This window comes from Daphnia pulex, chromosome 5 (assembly GCF_021134715.1).
Source record: "Daphnia pulex isolate KAP4 chromosome 5, ASM2113471v1".
Classification (NCBI taxonomy): Eukaryota; Metazoa; Arthropoda; class Branchiopoda; order Diplostraca; family Daphniidae; genus Daphnia; species Daphnia pulex.
In genome coordinates this window covers 7,198,846-7,223,445 of record NC_060021.1, presented here as the reverse complement: position 1 = coordinate 7,223,445, position 24,600 = coordinate 7,198,846, and the positions used below count along the sequence as shown (strand labels likewise).

The 24,600-nt window shown below is 46.0% G+C and overlaps 1 protein-coding gene across 2 annotated transcripts in view; it reads right to left on the bottom strand.

The window, feature by feature from the left end:
• Positions 1-3,831: 3,831 nt before the first annotated feature.
• Positions 3,832-24,600, bottom strand: part of LOC124193656 — a 29,995-nt gene continuing 9,226 nt past the window's right edge. Inside the window, exons 2-3 of one of the 2 annotated variants that reach the window (XM_046587581.1) lie at positions 23,339-23,841; positions 3,832-7,731 (exon numbers count right to left, since the gene is read on the bottom strand). In XM_046587581.1, the coding sequence (XP_046443537.1) occupies positions 4,974-7,731; positions 23,339-23,427 (2,847 nt within the window). In that variant the 5' untranslated portion in view covers positions 23,428-23,841 and the 3' untranslated portion in view covers positions 3,832-4,973. Of the gene's footprint in view, positions 7,732-14,733; positions 16,490-23,338; positions 23,842-24,600 lie in introns of those variants that run through there. The other variant, XM_046587580.1, reaches the window with a different exon arrangement.

The window sequence follows — 24,600 nt, the reverse complement described above, 5'->3', positions numbered from 1 at the left end:
TTGCTAAATGCTAATTAGGACTAGTGCTGTCGTCTGCTGCCGAAATCTCATTTAGTTTTTTTCCAAGTTCAGAGCAGAAGTCCTTGGTGATCTCGGTGGCTCAGTTTCGTTTTGAAATCGTCGAATTCTGTATAATTTAAACGAAATTTTAAAATTAAGTGAACTCGTGATACAACCGTGATACAAACAATATCCAAATATACGTACTCTTCGACAGCTTAATTGGAAACAATGTGTGACGAGTAAAACCACGTGGTTCAGTGAATATAGCTGCAGTCGTTAACACTTCAATTCTCGGCATCGATCGTGTTCTAAACTTTTAATTTCGTCAACACTTTAATTCTTGGCATCGATCGTGTTCTAAACTTCTCATTTCAGTGTTAAATAATTCGCCCAATCACATCACACTGACTGACTCGTTGATTCCCAATATTGGTATCTGGTTGGCAAAAAGTTTGCTTGAGAGAAACTTGAACTAGAAAGAATTTGTCACGCTCCTACAGCCATTGGAACACTGTTGGATGACGAAATCTTGTTACGTCGATAGTCTCCTTCCTTCCTCGACGTCGATTCCACTAGATCGTCTTGTCCAATTTCCCAGCCAAATCAGGTAAGAACGATGGAAACTCGTCTCCTAAGTAGTCCAATTTACCCAGCTTAGTTAATGGGCGTAATATTGGTTGATTCATGTGTGTGTGTGTGTGTGTGTGTAGTATGTGTTGACAACAAAGTTGACCCTGCCCGTTGATCCGTCTTTATAATATCGATCATCTTTGTTATCGAATGCGATGATGTATGCAAACAAGGTCTCTGAGTGGTGAAGGAGATATATAACAAGAACGACGATAAGGGGGGAGGTAGAAAAGTGGAAGCTGTTAGAGCAGGGACAGAGAGGTAGTAGGTGACTTTAGGTTTTAGGCCATCAAACTTCAATAACGCGTAGAGAGAGTATAGTCTCTCGAAACAAGGAGGAGGTTGCAGAGGTCCTTTGATTCTTGCAACTTAGCAGAGATCAAAGACCATCATCACACAGCCATATGCTCTTTGACCAATAAGGTATTGGATGCCGCATCACGCATCACGAGTACAGGGAGCAGCAGCACAGACAAGACCTGGTCTACATGTACAACATCGTCATATACCCGTCTATGTATAGCCCGTTAATATTGAGGCCTCTTTTTTTATTTTAAAACAAAACGACTTATTTGGCTAGCTTACCGCTTACGTCACCATCTCCCCACATTTTAGACATTTTCCTTTTATTGTCGGGTCGAAATGAATCTTTTGTGTCAAAGGCGAGTTTACCACGCGAACCAAAACAACCGTCAAAGCCAAAGTTGGAATCGTTGCCCGAAAGATATTTGGCGTTCTGCAAAGGAAAAGGAATGAAACTCTCTGTTATATCTGTCCTCCTTTACCTTTAAATATCGGTGACAAGTGTGTTTACTCGGCCGTTCGTTCTCGTTCGTTATTGACACACAGACTGTATTGATATTGAAGAATGCCGGCCCTCCGACAAAGCTCCCCAGATTGAATGTAAACCCCCCTTCGTCGGTCCAAAGACGATGATGTTGCCTCGTTTCATAGAATTCCGCTTTAGAAATTTCAGTTCTTGTCAATACAGCGGTCTGGGAGAAGAAGAAGAAGAAGAAGAAAGCTATATTCGCAGGACGGATCAACTAGTGTGCCTATGGGAAAACAAATATTGTCGATGCATCAATTCGGCAAAGGCTTGGTGGGTATCATTGTCGTCAAGGAGATATGGTCGTGCAACCTCTCGACGACGACTCTCGTCGTGAGTGGCAGCAGCCTCGGCTAATGAAAACCGACGAAACTGCTGAACGATTGGGCGACTTGAGTTGACTTGTCAGCCGGGGTTCGCAAGGTGATTGCCAGATGATGATGTTTGTGCGTGTGTGTGTGCTTCTTCTTCTATCTTCACCTGTTGTCATGTGGATTTGATTGGCAAAAGAGGGCGCTGTCATATCATCCGTGGAGCCAATTAGCGTCGGAGCGGAGAACGGCGCATTTGTTTTCGACAGCTCGTCGCATATCACCCGCGAATATAAAGAACTCGTCACTATATACACACAAACCCGATTCTCCCGAACTGTGCTCATGGGGAGTATAGTAGTAGTAGTTATAAGTAGGCATCTCTTTTAAATCGTCGCGCGAGACATTCACTTTGACGTATAGAATCTGGGAACGCCAGGCACCAACACTCGTCGTCGTCGTCGTCGTTTTGTTGTCTTTTCTTTTCTCTCCTCTGCGCCATTTTCTCCTTTTTAACCGGCAAAGGGGAAAGAGACCTTTAAGGTACGTGTGACAAGAGAAGAAGAAGAAGGAAACGAAAGGCACTGTCTGTTATTGCTTTTGGCTCTTTTGACTCGGCGCTCTCTTAGCTGTTCGCTTCGTCGCACACGGATGCGCTCAACTACTTAATGTGAGGCGAGAGGAATATCAAGTTGGTGGCCAAATCAAAAAGAAGAAGAGGGGCCCAACAAAGTTGGAATCGATATTACTATACGTAACCCACTCATTTTTCTCTCTGTGTGTACTGCCGCACTATACTCGGCTTGTCGGCTGCTGTGTGTACGTTCCGGGTTTATTTGAATTCTTAATATTTATTGCGTGATCCGCATATCTTTCCTTTTATATATTTTCCTGGGAAATGTTTTCCCAGTTCCCGAACGGTAATTGAAAAAATGTTTCTTTACCATCTTACTTATTGCATCGCTCTTTACTTTTAAAAACAAGCGAGAAAGAGAAGAAGCAAATTCGACTCGTTTTTCGCCTTTGATTCATTTTGACTTTTGATCTTTTCCCGCCGCTATTATTCACGTCGGATATAAAGAGATGATTAAAAAAAAAGAGGCGAGCTTGGGACAAGAAGCAAAGTCTAAAACGTAAAATGGTTGGATAAGATTGCTTGGCAGCAGCGGGAGGGGGTTTTTGATAGTCTGCGAGATTTTCAACCTGGGTGAAACTATGATATGTGTGTGTGAGTGCGTGCGTGTGTCCGTTACAAGTGGATTGGAGCGAATCAATACTTTGGCCGCCGGAGAGAGAGAGAGAGAGAGAGATTGGATAGAAAGCGGAACTGGAAAGTAAAGTGAATATCAGCGAGTGCATAGATGGACGTTCAAAAAAGAAAAAAGGGATGGAGGAGGGAGTAGGGAGAGCGGATGCACAAGTGCACACACGCAGGAGACGCGAGGAGAGCGGCTGCATAGTAATGAGACAAGGTGGAACACGCTGAAAGATTTTAACTGAGCCTGATCAAACGAAGAGCCCTACGTAGTCTAGATGTATCATCTATATATCTACAGACCCTCTCTCTCTCTCTCTTGGTATAGATCAATGTAATTGCGTTTGCTCTGTGTGTGTGATTCGATTTCCCCTGTATATGATTTTGGGTTACTCGCCAGACTCCATTTTGAGGCCTTTTGTCTTTTCATTTCAACGTTTTTATTGTGTAGACTTTTGTGTGAGGGGGAGATTGAGAGAACTGATCATTGGTCAATTTCCTTCTCTCTCATTGTCTTCGCCCACAAAGGTGAGCCGTTTAAAACCCAAAAAAACCAAAACAAAAAATTGAGTCGAGAAATGAATTTTGCCATTTCAAATTCTTATTTTTTGTCTTCTTCTTTTTTTCTCTTTCATTTGCAATTCATTTCCACACTTTTAATAAAGATAATTATATAGAAACAACGAAACGAACATCATTCGGTTGGGCCTGTGATTGATGATGATGTCATGACGATGACGTTATAGTGCCATCTACACACAATTTGAAAGGGAGGGGCTTATACAAAACTTTTCTCCCTTCCATCTTTTTTCTTTTTTTATATATATACTTAAAGTATACAGCCGAAGCATTATTTCAAGGAAAAAAGGGCATGGGGGAATAATATATAATAGTAGAGAACACATTCCCGTACCACCAGAAACGGACATGGAAGGAATTGAAAAATCCGATTGAATTGGGAATCAAAAACTGCGCGCCGGGGATGTCGAGACGAGATGGGGAGAAGATGGGTGATCATGGTAGTATTACGGTGTATAGAAATGCTACTTTGGTTAGAGTAGAGTATATTATATATGTATACGACGACTATGCGACTAGTTGACTATGATCTGATCACACGCGGGAGCATATCGAGAGGGTGTACAAGGGATGATGGGGGCACAATGGGACATGAATATGTACATGAATACATCCATCACATAGACAAACAACATTCCCGGCTATATGCTGTAATACGAACGGTATATATATGGTATTGTTATTATTGTTATTACTGGGTATAGCAGCGTATAATATGATATTGATTACAGGAAACTGTGTAGAGACAAACACTTAATGATAAATAAAGCTCTTGCAGAACTTTGGGGGGGGGGGGAGGTTCGAATTTTTCTTGAAAAGAATTTGCGGGTTGTACAGAGTTACGCAATAGAGTTTGGATGATATTTACATGCGTGTAAAGTTTCCCTCTCAATTGATGGGCTATTGATTTTTTTTTTCTGGCGTCGGGTGACCGATCCCATTTTAATTTTGAATTTTCCATTTCAAATCGATTTTGATACAACGTTTTCTATGACACTATACATTCTGCGTACCGAAAAATGATCATGAATCTGTAGTATATAGCATAGCCCATCATTTGAAGCGCACTATCCTATATTACATAGCCGAGATATACGTACGAATTCAATTTTGAAAAAAATAGAAACGAAATAAAACAAACGCGCCGCGATTATGGAAGCATGTCGATACCTTTTCTCTCTCTCTCGGTGATCGGGGAAATACATTTTCGGGAGTTATTATAATATCAGTCAATCATTTTGCACAATTTCAACAATGTTATGAGTTCAAAGACTAGATTTGGTGGGTTCTTGGGATAGAATATTTTGGTTTGATATTGACAAAAACACAACAGAGTGGGGGGAGCCCGCAAAAAATGATTGGAATTTTAGGTCATGTGAAGATCGCCTCTTAGAATGCGCATAAATGTCTTTTTGAATTGCTGGTTGGCCAGGGCGTAGCAGAAGGGGTTCATGGGGCTGTTGGCGTAGCACAGGAAGTAGGAGAACATGTAGAGGTGGCTGTTGGTGCACGGCGGCTTGGCACAGAAGCCCTCGACCAGCGCCAGGATGTGGTACGGCGTCCAGCAGGCCACGAAGGCCCCCAGAATGAAGGAGATGGTCCGCAAAGCTTTGCGGGCCCGGTTTTCCGATTTGGACTTTTGACGCTCTTCGCCGGCGCCGGCCGCCTTTTTCCGCCGGCCCTTGATGCGCTTGCCGATGGAGCGGACCAAATCCGCTTTGGTCGCCGTCGACGTCTTGGTAGCCGTGGCGGTGGTGCTGACGTCGGCCGGCGAGGCCGTTGACGTCACCGTCTCCGTGGTCGCCACCACCGAATCCTTGACGATCCCGTCCATCGATTGTTGCTGTTTTGGCTGTTGCTGCGACGGTGGCCGGCCATTTGTTTTCAACGGTGCACCTCCGCTGGTGCCCGTACCGCTGCTGGAACCGAACGAATTGTCGTCGTTGGCTCCGTTGGAACTGGGCGTCGGAGCAAAAGTGACGCTGGGGACTGGCGCCACCGGTGCCGGTTTGGCCGGCGGTGGCTGGTGCAATGCCAAAGGCAAGCCCAGCGAATCGGTCGAATTGGCCATCGACTCGTGAACGGCCATCAGACTTGAACCGTGGGTCGTTTCGATCCTGGGCGAAGCCACGACAACGGAACTTTCGTCCAAGTAGCAAAGTTCAGCCGTGTCCATATTTTCGACGGCATCCTGTTGCCCAGTCGCCTGACTCATTGAGGCGATGGGCGGCGGAATAGTTTCAATCGGCGGGAACAAGTCGGCGTTGTTGCATTCCAGTTCGATCTCGACCGTTTCTTGGGATCGCGGAGGTGGCGGCGGCAACATGAGATCCGTTGGTGAGCCGGACCGGCCCGGCATTTTGTTGGCCGTCGCTGAAGACATTTCCGGAATGCGCGGAAGAGTCTCGCTCGTTGGCGTTTTGACGCGGCTGGACGGCGGCGGCGGGTCCAGTCGCGGAATGGCCACAGTCGAAGCGATGGAAGCCGTTCCGGCCGCCATGACCGGAAGGGTTGGAGTTGGTTTTTTGGCGGCCGTCGTGGCCGTCACTTGCGATGATTGTTCATCGTCGGAATCGAAGGCCGGCGAAGACGAACGTTCCATCTCTGTCACCTGTTGTTGTCCGCCCTTGTTAGTTGTTGGCTGTTGTTGTTTGTTTGTCGTGAAACTGGTCGTCTCTATTTTGGCTCCAGACGGCCGCCGCTGTTGTTGTTGTTGTTGATTCTTGTTGTTGTTTGTCGGGCCAGCCGAGGCTCCATTCACGGTTTCTTTGGAATTGCCTTTGTTACCCGATCCTGATGCGACGTTGTTGACCTTTGACAGGACGGCGTTGGCCGGATTGTTGTTGCTATTGACCGCCGGAGTCGGCATGTTGTTGGCCGCAGCGGCAGATATTGTTGTCGCGTTGATGGTGGTAGCGGCTGCCGGAGCGATCTTTGAAGCGTTGGACGAAACTGTCGACGCGGAAGCGGTGACAGCTTTGGCGGCGGATTGTCCAGCAGCCGGTGGTTTGGCTGTTCCGGTGGTAGCGGCCGCCATTCCGGCCATTCCGCCGACCGACAGGGCCACCATGGACTGCATCTTCTTGTGTTTGGCCTCTGATTTCTTCTGCATGTCGTAGGCCGTCTTATAGATGCCTCCGTAGAGAATGAAGAGGACGACGAGGGTGATCCAATAGTAGCCGATAATCAGGGCCGTGTTGAAGACGGGGTCCTTGAGGAATTGGACGGTGCACTCGCCGGGACCCAAGTCCCTGAAGCCGATAAAGTGCTCCCATCCGAAGATGGAGATGAAGAAGAGCAGGGCCGGAATGATCCACGTAATGGCCACCATCCAGAGGAGTTTGCTCTTGGTGCGCCACGCCCGGTACTGGGCGGCGATTTTGACGGAGCAGAACCGGTCGATGGTGATGAGGAGGACCGTGTACTGGGAGACGAGGCAGACGGTGTAGTCGACGGAGAGCCACAAGTCGCAGAGGATGGGACCCAGGTCCCAGTAGCCCATGATGACGTAAACGGTGTAGAACGGCATGGAGACGGTGCCGATGAGGACGTCGGTGGCGGCCAAGGAGGCGATAAAGTAATTGCTCGGCTGACGGATCGTCCGCTCGACGATGAAGGCCAACAACACCAGGATGTTGCCGCCAACTGTCAGGACGATGCAGATGCCCAGGCAGATGATGATGCAAATGCTTTGCCACATCTCGAACGGCATCGGCACCGCCCCCGACACGGGCCCGACGGGTACCGATGAGCCGTTGCGGCATCCCAGTGACAGGATCCAGGAGCTGTCGGTCCCGTTCCAGTCCAGGTGACTGGTGTTGGTGGAATTGATGATGTCGCTGCAAAAGGGCAGCGTCAGGTTATTATTGGCGTCGGAGCTGTTGAACTGTGATATGCTCTTGTTGTAGAGGTCGTAAAGCGTTTCACTCCAGTCGGGTCCGCCGCCGCCGGATATCCGCCCTCCTCCTCCGCGATCTTCCGGCGGATCCTTGCCGCCGATTCCGGCATGGAGCGTCGGCTGCTGTGACGTGCCGTTGATTCCGAACAACTCGTTGCATTCGCTCTGGTCCTCGGCCAGCAATCCGCCTTCCTTGCACTGGCGCTCCTTGATCCGCCTCTGTTTCCTGTTGTGTAATAATATCAAGAAAAACACAAAAATTTCAGATCGCGTTATAGTGTATAGTTGTCGTCACATGTCATCTACATCCTTTCCGCGTCGTCTCCCAACTTGTGATTGTGATTTCCACTTTCCATCAGTTTCCAGCTGACGGTTCGAGCGGGCGAGAATATAAGCACAACACCCTGACAGCAGACACTGGACACACAACACAATTCAACCCGTGTCACAGACAAGTCGAGAGAAAGAGATCAAGTGAAGAAAGGTCAAAGTGACACGGTTCAACCGAGTCTGCTGAAATTTTTAAAATCAAAACTTTGGCTCGGGAGACTAGTTGAGGGCAATCAAGAAAATAGTAGATTGCAGATTTATAGAGAAATGGTGGAAAGAACTAAGAGTTGAACATTTTTTTTACTCTACTTCTTGTGTGTGTGCATAAGAAAATATCCAACTTGTTTTCTTTTTTTCGAATCTTTTGTCATCTCAGTCCTCTCAAGACGCCCAGGTGCCGCCCTTATTTTGTTGACGGGAGCCAAGAAAGTGCTGCCTGTTTACACCCTGAGTGCTCGCCCATAGCAACGGCCGACACTTGGGTGTAGTTGCACCCATGTATAGACTACACCTTTTTATATTTCGACTTCCCCTTTTCAGTTTTTGATTCCCCGATGTCGATATTCCAGCTCGAATGTATTTTCATCTTTAGAAGGGGAAATATTAGATAGCTTTTGCTGGAGAGAGAAAAGGACATTGAGCTGACTCGTTAGTTAGTCTCAAAAGGAGCCACTCAGACTCGCTCTCTCTCTCTCTCTCCGCACAAACTCTTTCATCTAATTACATGAGTGTGTCTGCTGTGTAAAAGAGAAAAGTGAGAGGATCAACATCATAATAATCGTCCCGGCGAAATGGCGCCGGGGCTAATTGCAACTGTTGTTACAACCGAAGCATCCGAGAAAGGTTCTTGACTGTTTTCCCGGATTAGATTGTCCTGTTTTATTTTCTCTTACAGTTGAGAATGTTGTACACAGATACTATATAAAGTTGAATCAAGTGTGTCGCCGTCTGCGCTCAAATCAATATCATCGTGCACAGGCAGCCTGTTTCACTCCTGTTAACAGGGTAACATTTTTTGGAGCTTGAAAAAATAGATTTCCGAATTCCGATTAAATCTTTTTTTTTTTCTAAATTAAAAATGAAATGGGTGGGTGGGATATATCAGGGGGAATGAAGGTTGAAGGAACCGATTGAATCTGATTTTGATAATCGTTTCCTCCTTGTTGCATTTTCTTCCATCCCGTTTGGCGCCCATCATCGACTCTGATGAAAACTTTACGGCCCGTGTGTGTGTGACTGTCGGCTCGAGGGATTGGATACACACAAACGTGTGACGGTATCGATCGTGTCAACGATGCCGTTCTCCTTTCCCCCCACCCCCCTTCGGCCGGTTGCCGCGTGAATTATTACACGCAAACGCCGGACATTTGACTGGGCTCGGAACTCTTGTTTCCTTTCTTTCTCTTTCTCTCTGTCGTCATCGATGGGGAATCGAATACTTTTCCTGACTTGAGATGATGAAATTGTCCTTCGACGACAAAAGTTTTGTCTCTGACGTTTAGATGCGCATCAGTGGGCCGTCCGACATCCGACCATCAGATGTTGAAAAGAGAAAAGAGTTTCATTTGGATGAAAAGGGCTGGCGGAATGAATGCCACATCCACGATATCCTTCCTTCCTTCCTTATTTTTTGATTTTGACTTGACTCTTTCCTGGGCGCTCCACATATTCGAATGGTGCACCAGCCAGACACACAATGGACGTGCAGCGAAAGCTCTTTTTTTTTCCCCCAACAGACTCACAGTCCTCGTCGATGTTCCTTTTTCTTCTTCTTCTTCTCGTTCTCATTCTCCTTTTTCGGTGGGTGGAAGGGTTTTTTGGACGTCCAAGGCTCTTTTCTTTCTTTCCTTCTTTTTATTTCTCTTTCCTGGAAATATATACTGTCGACTTGGAATAATTGAAAAATAATTGGATTTGCCCCGCGTTGTTCGCAATCGGATCGGATGGGTCGGCTGCTGGAAAAAAGTTTCCAAGGACCAAAGAAGAAGAAGAAGAAGAAAAAAAAGAGTTCTATATATTGAATGGAATTGAAATTATTTCCAAGGAAATGTTCAATGCATTCTTCTTCTTCTTGACGGAAGAGAAACCAAACATACTAGTATACCAGACGAGGTTTTGCACGTGGGTCTTCTTCTTCTTCTTTAGTTCTTCCGCCATCATCATAATAACCTGCCGAAAACCGATCGAAATCTATCGGCCAACCAATTGGGGGCATTGGGGCGTTGATAGACGACGGTGGGTGATATGAAATGGGAGGTTGGCGTTTCAGCCCTTTTTTGGCGAGAGATTTCCAATCAATATCGACCCCCTCCGCCTCAAAAAGCCCTCTAGATTATTAGCCAACATTGACATTCCTTCCCTTCTGGTACACTTGAGGTTACATGTCTTCGCCAACCGCCCCGTAGGCCCCTGCCTTGAGGCTCCGTGCACTCTTTAAAAGAAAAAAGGGTTTCTGGTTGGTTTTAAAAGGGGGAAAAAAACCATCGAGTGATTGGAAATGGCCAAAAGTGAACGGCCGCAAAGCCGTGGAGAACGGTTATTTTCGGGAAAAAAAAGGCCTTATTATAAAGTTGTGAGAGCTCAAGGAAGGGAGTCCTTGGCAAAAGGGATCGAAATAAACAACGGCAACTTGCCTTTCTTGACCTAATAATAATAATGAGCTTTTGGGCTGCATAGACAACTGGAGCAGCCCGGAGCAGCGTAACTGGGCGAGGATATATAGACATAAAGGACGGGCGGAGCGATATATATATTGGGCCTCGGCTTTTCTTTGAAGTACACCAAGACACACACACAGAGTTGAGCAACAAATTGTAAATGAGACTGTTCAAATAATTGCATTGCAAAATAAAAGACAAGCGGCCCCCTTTTTATGGTGGCAGGTTGGAGGGGGGCTCAGCATTTTCGTTTGACATACGGTGGGCTGTGCGCTTTCCTACTTCCTCTTTGAACTCTATATAGCAGCCGAATTGTTTGGCCGGGCCCGTTGGATCGAGAGAGAGTTCAATAAACTCGTATTGCGCCAGCAAGTTTAATAGATTGTATCGGCCCCCCCTTTGGCGCCCAATGTCGCTGGCCGCCCGCTTCCTGTTCCGCTCGGCGTCCTTCAAACTTTTTTTTCCTGTCGTCGCCCCCCCACTTCGTGTAGAGAAGAAGAAGAAGATCTCAACTTTCCCATATCACTCGGACGGTCCCATCTCATATAAATATATACATGCGTGTATAAGTGATGTTGAGCGGCTGCTGCTGCATCAAACGGAGCGGCGGCGCCATAGTCAAGTATTCCATTTCCCAGTAGGATAGCCTCAGCGGGCGGGATACATCACAGCCCCGTCGTCGTGAATCCATTGTAACTGCTACACACACCCACCCACCCCTTACGTCTGTATCGAATGTCGTCATCGACGCGGATATGCGACTGAAAGCAGCCGCCGCCGCACAGCTCGCACACACACACGTCAATGTGTCGGGAGGAGAGAAAAAAAGGGGCGTGTGCATTCAAGAGGGTTTCCATCCAGCTGTCAGCCGGACTCTCTTAACGCGAGGGAAAATCTACTTGTCGCCTCGTCCCCGATGCAAGTTGATGCTGCCGTATGGACACACGAATCTCTCTTCGATAGAGTCTCGATAGAGTCGCCTTTTGGCTTTGGTGAGACACACAAAGTTGTTGCTCTCCTCACTCAAAGCTGCTGCTGAGAGAGACGAATGCTGGCAGCAGTGCTGTGTTGTCTTGGAGATGGCCATATTATTGGACTGGGCTTATGTGTTAGTAGGAGTAGGAGTTGCATGTGAGTTGGGCTCAGATCGGGTCGTATGGAGGCAACTTCTAGTCTAACCGTCCGTGTAGGAATACTAATGGAATTCCTTGGCCGTTTCCAAGACTATTGCCGAGATGAATATGTCAGACATGTAATCAGCTGGGAGTCTCTTATTTCTAGAGCTCTCAACTCTGTTCAAGTGGCAGTTCAGCAGCCATTGGATACAACTAACAACTTGATTGGGAATTTAACTTTGTTGTCTTTTCATTTGACGGTGTTGTTTTTGGTTATTTTGATATTCCGCGTTTTGGGGTGGCGTGAAGAGAGAGAGAAGTGACGCGAATTTATTTATTAGCCGCGGCATGCAAAATGGATAGGACGACGTTGGCAGCACCGGCGTTAGCTTTTTTTTTTATTATTATTATTATCTAATTTCACCTCAACTCGCTTGTCTTTTTGTTTCATACTCGACCCAGTTTGTTTTGGCTGTCCTTTTCTTGGGCGAAAAAATTTGTATTTCTTTTGATGGCAAAGGAACGACGTGATTTATTGACTCTAAAAGAATTCCGCACACGTGTGTGTGTGTGCATAAAAGCCCGGCGTGCGAAGTTGTTCCAAGGGGCTGGAAGTGGGCGGTGGCGACGAAAGGAGGAAATGGTGACGAAGTTAACAGCTCAAAAAGAGAAGAAAAAGAAAAAAAGGGGGAAGAACTGAAAGCAAGTCGCTCAGACTGGAGATGAAAGGCAATCGATGTGTGTAGGGCATTTCCACCCATCGCTTGACTTCACACAAGGAGCAGACCCCCACCCCGTAATAGTGACATCTACTGCATATATATATATGTACACGTAGTGCAGGCCTATAAATATATACGCATTCCTTTTCCCGTTATCCTCCTGGACGGGAGCAGTAGCAGTAGCAGTAGGAGTCGCCTTCGTCTTCTTGGCTTTGGTTCGTGAAACAAACAGCAATCAAAAGACTCGCCCTCTTCGCCTTTATATTCCGGCGGACGCTTTGGCATTGGTCGGGTCTGGGAGCGGCTCTATAGCCGAGCCGAGTAACGCCAGTCTCAACGTAATAATTGCAAACACAAAAGCCGGGCACAATTACATGCACAGCACTGCATAAGGAAGCAATTATTATAGGTCGGGCCTCTATCCTGTGCTGCTAACTATAGCCACTACTACCACCGATGTGGTGGTAGTAGTACTGTTGCTGCTGCTCCTGCATCAGAGAGATACTTAGATTGTTGAAAAAGAGTATTAAGTGTGTGTGGATGTGATGGCGGAACACGTTGGAAACATCAGGGTGGAGCCCGTGGGGGGGAGTCGAGCTTTTCTCTTCTAGCTCTTTTATGAATGCAACCAGCAGCAAAGATCCTTCTCTACTCCAAACCCGTCCGTCCTTGTCGACAGTCAGCCGCAACGCAGTCGCCGCCAGTTCTTACGACTTGATTAGATCACGCGGGAGGCTATACACGACCGACAAATACCTCCGCTTACACACACACACATACACTCAAATGCGCCGGATGATGATGGCGCCGGCTGCACTTTATGGCGCAGCAGTAACAAACTGATTGCAGATGATCGAACTCGTTTGTAAAAAACAATCGCGAAATGAATTTGCGACCCACCGATCATGTCCGTTGCTTTTTTGCGCCATTTCCCGTCCGATGGGAAGAGACAACGTTCCATCAACCGCGGTAAATTTGGCCAAAGTTTTATTATTTTTCTTATTTTTTCTCCGAACCCCAGCGTCGATGTGGGGGGAGTGAGCTGTTGTGCTGTGCTCCCTAGCTCTGTTATGTTGTTTACGTAGTTCTATCTAGCACTCCTCCTGCTGCTTGTCTATGCATGCATATTGATCGCTTGTTAAAACCCGGACGGAATTGGTTTACATATATAGACTCTGCTGCTGCTGCTGCTTCTGCTCCTACTACTTTCTAGTCTTTTGCGCTATAACATACCCGACGAGAGAGTCCACAACTCACCTGGGCTTCTTATACACATATCCAACTGCCACCCTACACACACAGACACGGTGCAGCCTACTACTACTATTACTACTATATCCATCCATCTTGTATCGCATTAGATATATTGCTGTGTATCTTGTTTACCCACTTTGGATGGTTATCCAACTCTTTTTCCCTCGTTGGCTGTCGAGTGTGAGGTACACTAGATGTAACAAAACATGTGCGGCGGCGGCGGCGGCCGGGTTCAGTTATTGTCAAAAAATAGAAAAGGGGGGAAGGGAAGTACTTGGGCGCCAAGTCAATTCCATATTTGATACGGGAAAGAAGAAGAAAAAAAGTTGCAAGTAGAAGAAAATATCAAAATGGCAAGGACAACAAAAGAGAAGCAAAAAAGTTCCTTTTTCTGTGGGCTCTTCTTCTTCTTCTTCCTTTACTTCCGGGGGGGGAGGTTGAAACGCAATCGACCGGCTCGCAAGGGGCGCGCAGCCCAGGGAGAAGAAAACATTCACGACGGCCAAAGTGCATGTAGATAGTCAAAAAATGTTACGCAGCAAAGTGTAGGCGTAAGTTTATAAATTCTGTAATAGTCGTAGTGCATACTAGGTTTAGTAGACCATCAGGACTTTTTTTATTTTTAAAAATATCCTGACGCAACGGGACGGACAAATGACATCAGTCTCTGGATGGATGGAGGAAAGAGATCCGCTTTCCGACTGGAGAGACAAAGTGCATTCGACGGTCGTTTCAAACAATTCACGACAAAGTTGTCGGCGACTACGTTTCGTTTGACGCTCAACTGACCATGCCTGCCTGCCAAACGTGCCGTTGATGATGAGGAAACGAGTCCAGCAGCACGGCAATCGAATCCCACCGACTCAAACCCAATCAAAGGAAGAATTGTGTGTGTCTATTCTTTAGCGTGACGCACACATCAGTGAGGGCCGGAAGAAAAGACTCTGTGGGGGTCCGCCGTGTTGCAATTGGACAAGGGCGGGCGATTGAATGTCGCGGCACGTCCGGTTTGTTTTTTTTCCTTCCTCCACGGACGGCCCGGATCATTTTGCCTCTTTCGAGGAAGTTGTCGATAACCGGACTGTCAAGAATCCAGGCGAGGGACATGCGACTTGAATGAAAAGGTGAAATAATAATCAGGATCTCTTACTCTCGCAAGTGGCGGATCGGGTGGTTGTTGTCGGATGGGCGGCCGCTAATGCCGGACGACGACATCAGAGCCGACAGTGATGATGAGCTCCTTATCCACTCCATTGACGGGCGAGCGGTGTAGCAGTAGTAATGGTAGTCGCAACTCACAACAACCGGAAAAACCAACAACACTTGAGGAGGATCGTAGAATCCCTCCTTGGAGGGGGTCAAAACTAAAAACAAACTAATCTGTCTTCACCTGGCCGATCGTCTTCCTCCTCCACCCCCGTGTCACGACGGAATCACGTCGTGATTGATTAAAAAAAGGAAAAGAAGAAGAAACCGGAAAGAGTCAAGCGGGCTGGCCCGAGTTCGCAACTGATATGATGGTTGATGGAGCCGTGCCGGCCAGCTTTTAAAAGCTTGCACGCTGTCCAAAAGGTATCTCTCTATACTATCTAAAGGAGAGGGGGGTTGGGCCAGCTCTCGACGGTGGGGGGGGGGGGGAAAGAAGGACGACGACGACACTCACGAAGGGGGGAAATTCGGGCCGGTCTTGAGCGACGGCCAAAGATGGGGAGGGACGGCGCTTGTGAAGTGAGTGCGTTGAAGAGAGAGGTTGGCTGGGACTGGTTGCCATCCGACTACTAGATGATGAGAGAGCTGCGATATAGCGGCGGTAGAGCAACAGCATTGGCTTCACAGCACAGCACAGCTTGCGCATTCAACACACACACACACCCAAAAAAGAAGTGCCTTTTTATTTCCCCCCCCCCTTTTTCTATCGGGAGGTGTGTGCGTCTGTTTCGCGCATGTCGTCCCGTTTTCACCACCGCCGCCCGGCAATATTCATCACCAGTTCTCTCTCTCTCTGGCCAGATAGCAGCGCTGGCTGACTGGCTGGCCCTGAGAGTCGAATTGATGGGCTTCAATGACTTTGCAATATCCGTTGGCAAATTTGGTTTCGGGATTTTTTTTTTTTTTTTTTTTTTTTTAATATTTTTTTCCCGGAAGGAAGGAAGATTGAGCGGAGGAGGAAATCCTTGATACTTTATATATTTATATCACTTTCTTTGTGTGAATTCATTTTTTTTTCCACCTCATCATCATCCCCCTCCTCTATTTATATTTCAACCCCCCGGAGCGCTCTTTTGATTTCCAGTTGCGGCGGGAGCGTGAGTAAAAGAGGCTGCAGCCGCAATGATCTCATCGCGTTCGATCAAACGGCCGTCGGCACGACTGGGGACTGTAGGCGCTGCGGCTGGAAAACCTCCTAGTCTCAGCGGCAGGAGCAGGAGCAGCCCGCCTCATATCTCGGCTATAAAGTAGAAGATATGACAGCTTAGTATATAGAGAAGGAGATGCGCCGTCTAAGTATTACGGTCCACACAGTTGTGAGCTCTTCTCGGGTTGTGTGTGTGCGTTGTGTCTAGGACGAACCAGGGAGAGAAACGGAAGCCCTTTTTTCTACTTATTCTTCTATCTTTTTGGGTCCGGGCGACGAATGCGAATTTCCCACCACGTCTTTTTGAATCAATTTCTCTCATCTTCATAACTTACCTAATCCGCATCTATCGCGCATCCCGAGTCTATAGAGTCCCCGCATTCACGGAGGGGGGAATATTAATGGAGACATAGTAGTACTCCGCCGCGTGCCGTGCCGTCTTTCCAATCCGGATGGGATGCAAAAGTCATTGCCTGTATAGAGGAATGAGTCGTATAGAGGAGGAGGAGGAGCTCATCGGCTTTACCACTCGGACCCGGAATTGAACCTATTCGGTCGCCGGATCATTTTGTTCGGCGAAAGTTTTTGATTTCAAAATCAGCGGCAGTGCGGGTGGGTGGGCGGGTGGTAGATGAGAAAGGCGCGCAATTCTAAACGCATTGACAACATTCATCCTCCTTTAATTTCACTGATGGATTTCTCTCCCTTCTCATTTGCGACGATCCTCATGACGGATTTCCTCCACGAACTTTTCGATTGGCTTTTTTGTTTTCTTTTTTATTCCGGGAAAAACGAAACTTTTTTGGGATTTTCTTAATTGAAAATCAGAAAGAAAAAAACGGATATTATTATCAATAATGCGTAGCGGCCAGCTCAAGGGACGGCTCACCTATTCACCTCCTATCCGCACTGATGGATGTGACAAAATAATGAACGACGTGAGCACACACACAAATATTAAAACATGCCGTCCGGGGCAGGATTGGCAACCCCAAAAAAAACCCGTTAGTTTTATTTTTATTTTATTTTTTGGAAGCCAAGGTGCGCACACATACGCACAGCCTGGGCGATCGAGCGGCCACAAAACTGGGTGCGGTTGACAGGTCCGCAATAGCTTTAAAAATGAAACTAGGAGTCAATCCGCGCGCGCTTATTATTCGTTTTTATTTGAAAACGCGCTGGCGACCCCCAACCATTTCTCTTTTTTGTTTCTGCTTCTTCTTTTTTTTTTTGGCGACGACGACGACGGTGGCCTTTTGAATCGAGCGCCCAGCCCAGGAAAAAAAGAAAAACAACAAAAAATGATGAAAAATCGTGTTATTTTCTGGGTTGTGGCGACGCCTGGGGAACGCTGATTATTGCCATCGTTTGTGTGTCCTCTAGAAAAGCCGAGAGAAGAGGTGGGCGCGGGTGGAAAGTTGTCTTGATTTTCCTTCTTCCCCACTTTGTGTTAATTTAAACGTTGGATTGCTTTTTTGTTCGTTTCTTTTTTCTCCTTTTCCTAGCGACGTAAATGATGATTTGTGAAACGTCGCATAATCAGGCCTTATATTCAAACAGGCTAAAGAGAGAGAGAGAGAGAGACAAGTCAAAGTTCTTCTCTGGCTTTTTCTTCAATGTTTGTGCTGTGATAGACAGTTGACGACGGCGGCCCTCCTGCTCCCGGCACCCCACCTTCTGCGCCTGATTTTGCCTTCTGCCAACTCCCTTCTTTCGTGATCGAGAGCCTTTGCGTCTGTCCCTAATGGAGCATAATTGAAGAGCACTCGGCAATAGGCGAACGAGAAAGTCGGGAGAGAGAGAGAACACCGGCTGACGAGTGTGTGTCACTCACCATCAGCTCTCTCTCTCTATCTTTCTAGCTTTCTAGCTTTTACTCAATTCGTTAAGTACCATGTATGGATTACCCCCTCCCCCCCTTTACTATGATGATCTAGAACTTGCACTCGACGATTATTACCTTCATTATAGTCCATCAACTCTCCAAAAGAGACAATGGCGCCGGATCAATCGCCCAGCGGGACTCTTTCCGGCCAGTTTTGCCATGACTCGATCCGCCATCAAGTCGAATGCGATTGAGTTGTTGGAGAATAAGTGTGACAAAGCTAACAAAAAAAAAAACGGCCAGCACAAAAGAACAAAAGAGAGTGTGTGTGTCTGTCTGCGTGTGTGTGTGTGCTGATGGGTGGAATTGTGTCGACACAAGAAGAAAGGAATGATAAACGACACAGTCGGGGAGAAGAAGAAGAAGAAAAAAAGATTGCCAGATGAGATGAGAGAAACTCTGCGAACTTGCTGGCCCATTTGTCCAGTCACTTTGTTGCTGTGAGTCGCTCTCTCTCTCTGGCTCTCTGCAAATGCTGTTGACTATTCCCTTTGATGATAAACACGCCGACCCCGCGGGAGAGGAAGGCGGCAGCCCAGACCTCTGCTTCTGATGGCCGTAATGGCTGGCAATGAATGGTACATTGATCGTCGCTCCGTCCATTTCAGACGACGGAAATGTGGCGTGTGTGTGTGCAGTGTCAAGAAGAAGGGGGAAAAAAAAGGCCATCAATCGTCTTGTTTTGTTGACAATCGCCCGCCCCGAAAAAATAAAAGAAAAATCGTTTTCTTATGCGTTAAACGATGATGATATGACGAATTTTTTCGGGGGGGGGGGGCTATTATTATTGTATGTATATATACAGAGTGGACACAAGAGTCGCCGGGCAACGGGACATCATTTGAATTCGTTGATGCGTCAGTAGACAATGTACGTCCGTAAGGAATAAATGTATTGACTTCTGTCCGCATCGTATATATAGTAGCCCACATCTCCTGGCCGGTTATATATATGTATACACAAGGGCCTCTCATCATCGATGACATTCTGAGCCCGAGAAATGTATATATCCGCCAATCCGCCAATAAAGACACGTGCAGGGGGACGTGAAAAATAGATTCCCAAACCCATCGGACGGGAAAAGAGACGGAAGATCATGAGGAATTGCAGACGAGGTGGCCGCTTTCGAGAGGCTTTTGGGACGGTAGAACGACGGAGGTAGTCTGAGAGACTCTATTCATATATCGTTGATGTGTTCAATATTGGATGAATGTATACTATATATCTAAATCTACACACGCCTAGGCACGGCAAATATATCTAAGGATTTATCCATCTTTTCTCAACGGATTTCGCCAGCAGCCCCGACTCAAATCTTTCACTCTGCTCTTTTGCTTTTCTGTTTGTTTGCCAAGACGTCAAAAGAGTTTCTCGCTTTTTCGTTGCGATTATTTTTATTATTACGTTTCTATTTGGATTTTTTCTAGCTCCTCTTTTTTTTCTCAGTTGTGTATACTACACACAGTGTGAATTCTTGGAAATGCCACTGTCCGTCACCACCAACTTTGTTGTATCAAGTCGATATTGGTTTAGATTTTCTCGTTATATTATTCCCTACGTATATAGAAAGTGTGGCCTGCGTGTGCTGTGTTGGTTGAACCACCCGTCTGAATGCATGACTGGAATTGAACGTAATCGTTTTTGTGCTATTGGTTCGTCTATTCACAGAGGTCAGTGTCACAGACACTACACGGAAATTTCAGCCAGGCGATTCCCACAGCCCACAGTTAAAAAACCCGAAAAACAGCTGCCGACATTCCCGGATTAGACCCAACTGCGACGACACACACACTCTCAGGCCAGCATCACGGGATGGATATACTCTGTGTGTGTGTGCGGATGTGGCGCCAAAAAGTTTTCATCTGGCAGCAGCTCCTTTTCATTTCGGACGCTATTAAAACTACTACTGCTACTACACTCCCCGGCGTGGAAAAAACCAGTTCAATAAAATAAAAGGTAAGCGCCGTGAAAACTATCATCACTATCCACCCACCCAAACCCCCTCTCTCCCCCATTTTTTTTCGGTCGCCCAGTATATTTAATTCTGGGGCGTTGAAAAACTTTTCATCATAACCTTAAACGAACCGAATAGCTCCTGCTCCCCGCTATTTTTTTATTATTTTCTTGGAAAAAAGTTTCAAAACATTTTTCTTTTGCCGCGCTGCTATTTCAGCTGCTGGGAAGAAAATCTAAAAAAATGTGAAAACTTTTTTTTTTTCGGTGAGACTACGGTCTCTCTCACTCTTGAACGTCATTAGTAATTGAAGCTCGGCGTCTGTTGGTTCGTTCGCTCACTGGCTGACTCTTTATTGATTGGCGTAGAGCGAATAGTGAAGCTCTTTGCCGAGCTCAACGAACCAACCCAACGACACCGAGCCAAAAGTCGGTTATTGCCGGTTTTCCTTAGCGATTGTCGACACATAGTTAGAGCGTCATCAAACAAACCAAGTCATATCATCACGAGAAATATCTTTTCCCTCCCAATACGTCCCTCTTAGTGTATAATGGCAGCTACAGATTCGTTCTCCCTATACAGACGAGCATTTGTTGTTTCTTTCTTTTCTTTTCCTTTTTGAAAAAAACAAATCCCGATCCTTGTTACGAAGAAACGATGGATCCCCCGTAGCCTAGTAATAGTAATAAGTACACCGAGTAGTAGTAGTAGTAGCTCTGCGTGTCTTTGTCTTGCCAACAAGTTGATCGCCGCTCCGTTAGTTCCTCTGTGCCAGCCAAGTGGGAAGAGGGGGACAAATCACCAGCGTCGACAATTGACGCTTTTGCACATCATACACGCTGCGAATATAACACGGAAAAGGAGTATATGGAGAGACTCGACACGAGATATAATGATAATAATAAAGCCCCAAAAAGGGATGATTGAGACAATTTGTGTCGTCCCTCTATACATCATCTCTCTCCTTCTCCTCGGTCGTCAAAACGTATAATCCTTCTTATTTTCTTTTTTTCTTTTTTGTTTTTGTTTATTTACTCTCCGCTTTTTTGTTCTTGTGTGTGATGAGGATGCCAATAATCCGGGCGGAGAAAATACGGATCGCGGATCGTACCCCGATGACTTTGGTGGGCGGGGCGGGGGGGATGCTGCTCCGTTGTGATGGATTATTGAGACAATCGGCGCACTGATTGATTGTCATCATCTTCTCCGTCTCCCTCTTTTGTGTGTGTGTGTGTGTTTGCCATATCGTCTCGACGAGTTTTCGGGAAGAAGTCAATGAGCCGGATTGATGGCGAAATCCTCTCTCTTTCTCTCTTGTCTTTTGCTCTGACTGACTGAGTGACTGGGCTCGTCGTTATTCCTCGCACGTATCGCACACAAAATTTGTCATGGCCGGCTGATGTTCGAATAGGGAACATTATGAAAAGAACACTACCCCGAATTTATCTCCGGGGGATTTGATGGTGTGCGCCCTCCCCTACATGAGACAAAACTTGATCCCGCTCGTATTTATCTTCTCCTCTGTTTTGTTTTCTATGTCTTTTTCATTTTGTTGATGATGTCGTGTGGTGTTGGGGGCGGCTGCGGGTCGATGAGATTTGAGCATTTCAGCGCCCACGAATTTCTCATTTTATTTTTTCCCCCTTTTTGGCTATATACTAGGAATTTCCGGGAGCAGAGCTTTGAGTCCGACTCGGTTCATCACGACATCCGGGAGTAGCAGTTAAGCCGGCGTTGAATTTTAATGATAGGATTGGATGTCTAAATTTGTTTCAGCATAGGGGCGGAGGGGGGAATGAGCTTTTCAAAGAAATATGTGTCGTGACTTATTCGAACGTCAGGCTGTTGTTGATGGAACGTGTGGTGAGAGCAAACTGTTACGGGAGGGAGTGATGGCTCACGCCACCTAGTGAGCAGCACTACAATTTCTTGCTCCCCAACGAACGAACGAACCAACGGGGGTGGGATTTTTGTCTCAAAGTTTTGAAATTGAAATGATTCAATTTCAACACTTTTTAATACGTGACGGTTGAAAGCTGTTGAATCAGCACATGAATCATGTTTGACCCCACTTGTGCTCTACTACCTCCCCTTATACTGTTACACGTAGAAATGCTGACACGGAAACGAGAGTGGCTTTCGCTTTTCCCCTTTCTATTTTAAAGATCTAATGAAACAATGACGTCACAAAAACTGGATGGAGAAAGCGTGTCGCCCCGTCATGGCTGCGCGTCGAGCTCCAAGTGTGTGACTCGCTGACTCCTTAACTACCGTGTATACTATACGTGTACTCTTAACAGTATATGCTATGCGAGGAGCGAATCCATTTCAAATATTATTGATTGGCTGACATATCAAAAGCGCAAAGGGGGTAACTAAGTGGACCTCGCAACACATTTGGTGGATCGATTCGAGCCGATGGCTGATGGAGAGAAATTGAAAACCGGTGCGGAGGGATTTGAATATTCAAGTGGTTTCCTTTGCGGAATAGTCGGCGATGCCCCTTTTCCCGCCAGGCGCATTTTCAAAAAGTGTCGGAATTTCCCACCCTTTTTTTTCCCTCTATCCAGGATGGGCGGTAAAGGTCACGTTGATTGAAAAGACGACGGACAGGGTATAACAAGGAGATGATAGAGTCGTTCTTTTTTCCCCTAATTAGTCCTCTAAATGTAGTGCCATCCAAAGTTCACATCTTGATGATTGAACAATTCCAGCGAAACGACCACTGGATGGATGTGGGAAACTTGCCAGATCTTCTTTCTTATTTTTTTTGTTTTCTTTTTTCTCCTGCTCAGATAAAGTCTCCCACAGCCATTATGCTTCACTCTATAGGTGATTTCCATCGTGAAACATGTGCGCGTCTTTCACGCCAGTCGATAGTCGAGCTTACTACACGCACCGTGTGTGGTGTAGTTGCCTATTAAAGTCTTTTGTGACTTTCTGCTGCTGCCGTAATCCTGCTTGCCGCTGCAATCTCTTCATCCGAGAGTCGTTATGGAGTTTACTACTACACAGTCGCCCAAGTTTTGAATATATTACAGTGAGCGCATCACGTAATCCTAGTCATCTTTTTCTTTTTTCAAAACATGTTGGCGGCTTCGCGCTACATTTAAGAGTGGCACTGCATCACCGATGACAATGAAACGTGCTTACTCAAAAAATGAAACCAACTGATTTGAAAAGTACGAAAACGCTAAGCTCACCAGACCACCACCATCTCATCCGTGATTTGAAAAAAAATTGATTTCACGATATTGTTGCCTGGGTTTTTTTTTATAGAGGGCTCTACCATCAGCCCGTGTTCACTACCAATAAAAAAAGAGGAAAATAAAAAGATGGGAAAGAGTGTGAACTGCGTGTTGACTATTTGCGCACACCGACACTATTTCCCTTCAATATTTTTTTCTCTTTTTATTATTGCCACTGTGTACTTTTATGTTGTGCTTTCTGCGCTGCGAGATTAGACAGGAGGGTCCTTACATATTCACTGTGCGGATGATTTACGGCTTAAAGAATATAGTTAAATGAATAACAGATTTTGTACGATGTAAAAAACTTACCATCGGGTGATGAAATCGACGCCGATGGAGTAAATGTTGGTGGCGTTGGCTCCGGTCAAATCCGTGCCGTTGGTCGATTCCAATTCCATTTTTGTTTTACCCAATTATTGTCGGGTCACAGATTAGAATTGGATTTGTAATTGTAGACAGTTGTTTAACACTAATTGGATGTCGAAAAGAAAATTAAAATTCCACCGATCCTGTTTTTGCTTCACTTTAATGGATTTGAATTTTTTTTAAACGGAAGACAAATGAATCACGCAGGGTGATTGATTTCACAAGTTGTTTTTTTTTCTTTCTCTATTTGTTTGGCTGTTTTGTTTTTGGTTTTGGGAAATATTGAGCCGTTTGATTTCTCAGCTCTTTGATGTGGCGTCGTCGTCAGAATGTTGATGAGTGCCGCCAGCTGCCGGCAAATAACCCAGCCGATTGGCTGTCATTTTCTGTGTCCTTATTTTCTCCACGCTTTCTTGTTTGCGCCTATTTTTCTCTCTTCCGATTGCCTGTAAAAACACACAGAGAAAAAAAACAAAACGAAATCATTACTTAAAATGAAACGCAAAATGATGTAAATATATTCACATACATTTACGACGCGACTTGATACCATTAGTGAACAAGTCGAAATGAATAATGAATGCATGGATGTGCAGTATTACGCAGTATTACGCATGCAATCGGGCTTTGGGTCCGTGCATAAGTTCCACTGCGTCTGCCAAATATAATAGCTTAAAACTGTCCGGAGAAAAGATATTATATATAGTAGAAATGAGATATTCTTATTATTCGTCAACTGTCCCTTTCGCAGCTCATTGTCACGGTCTGAATCGTCTGCATTCAGCTCCGGGGTCGATTGAATGCCTCCGCCCGAAATTTGAGAAACGAGTGTGGATTACGTATTATTATTCTATTATTACTGGGTGGTTCTGGGCCAAAGAACTAGAGGCGCAATTTTCTCTTGCAACTGTTTTGAATTTTCAATTGTTCGCTGCTTTCACGACGGTCGTGCCATTTAACAATTCAAATTTCGTCTTCCTTTCGACCCGGAATTACAATTAATTTACCATCGCTTGCTGATGTCGATCACGTTTCTGTCCACTTTTACTCGGTTTTGTAGTAATTGCAACTTTGCATAATGCTGGAAACCAAAAAGCAGCCAGTGCGATTGGGAAATTTTAAAATTTGCTTTCGGTCGAGACGTTTCGGATGAAATTGACTCGAAAAATTCCCTGGACACGGAACAGATCACATAGGATAAAAAA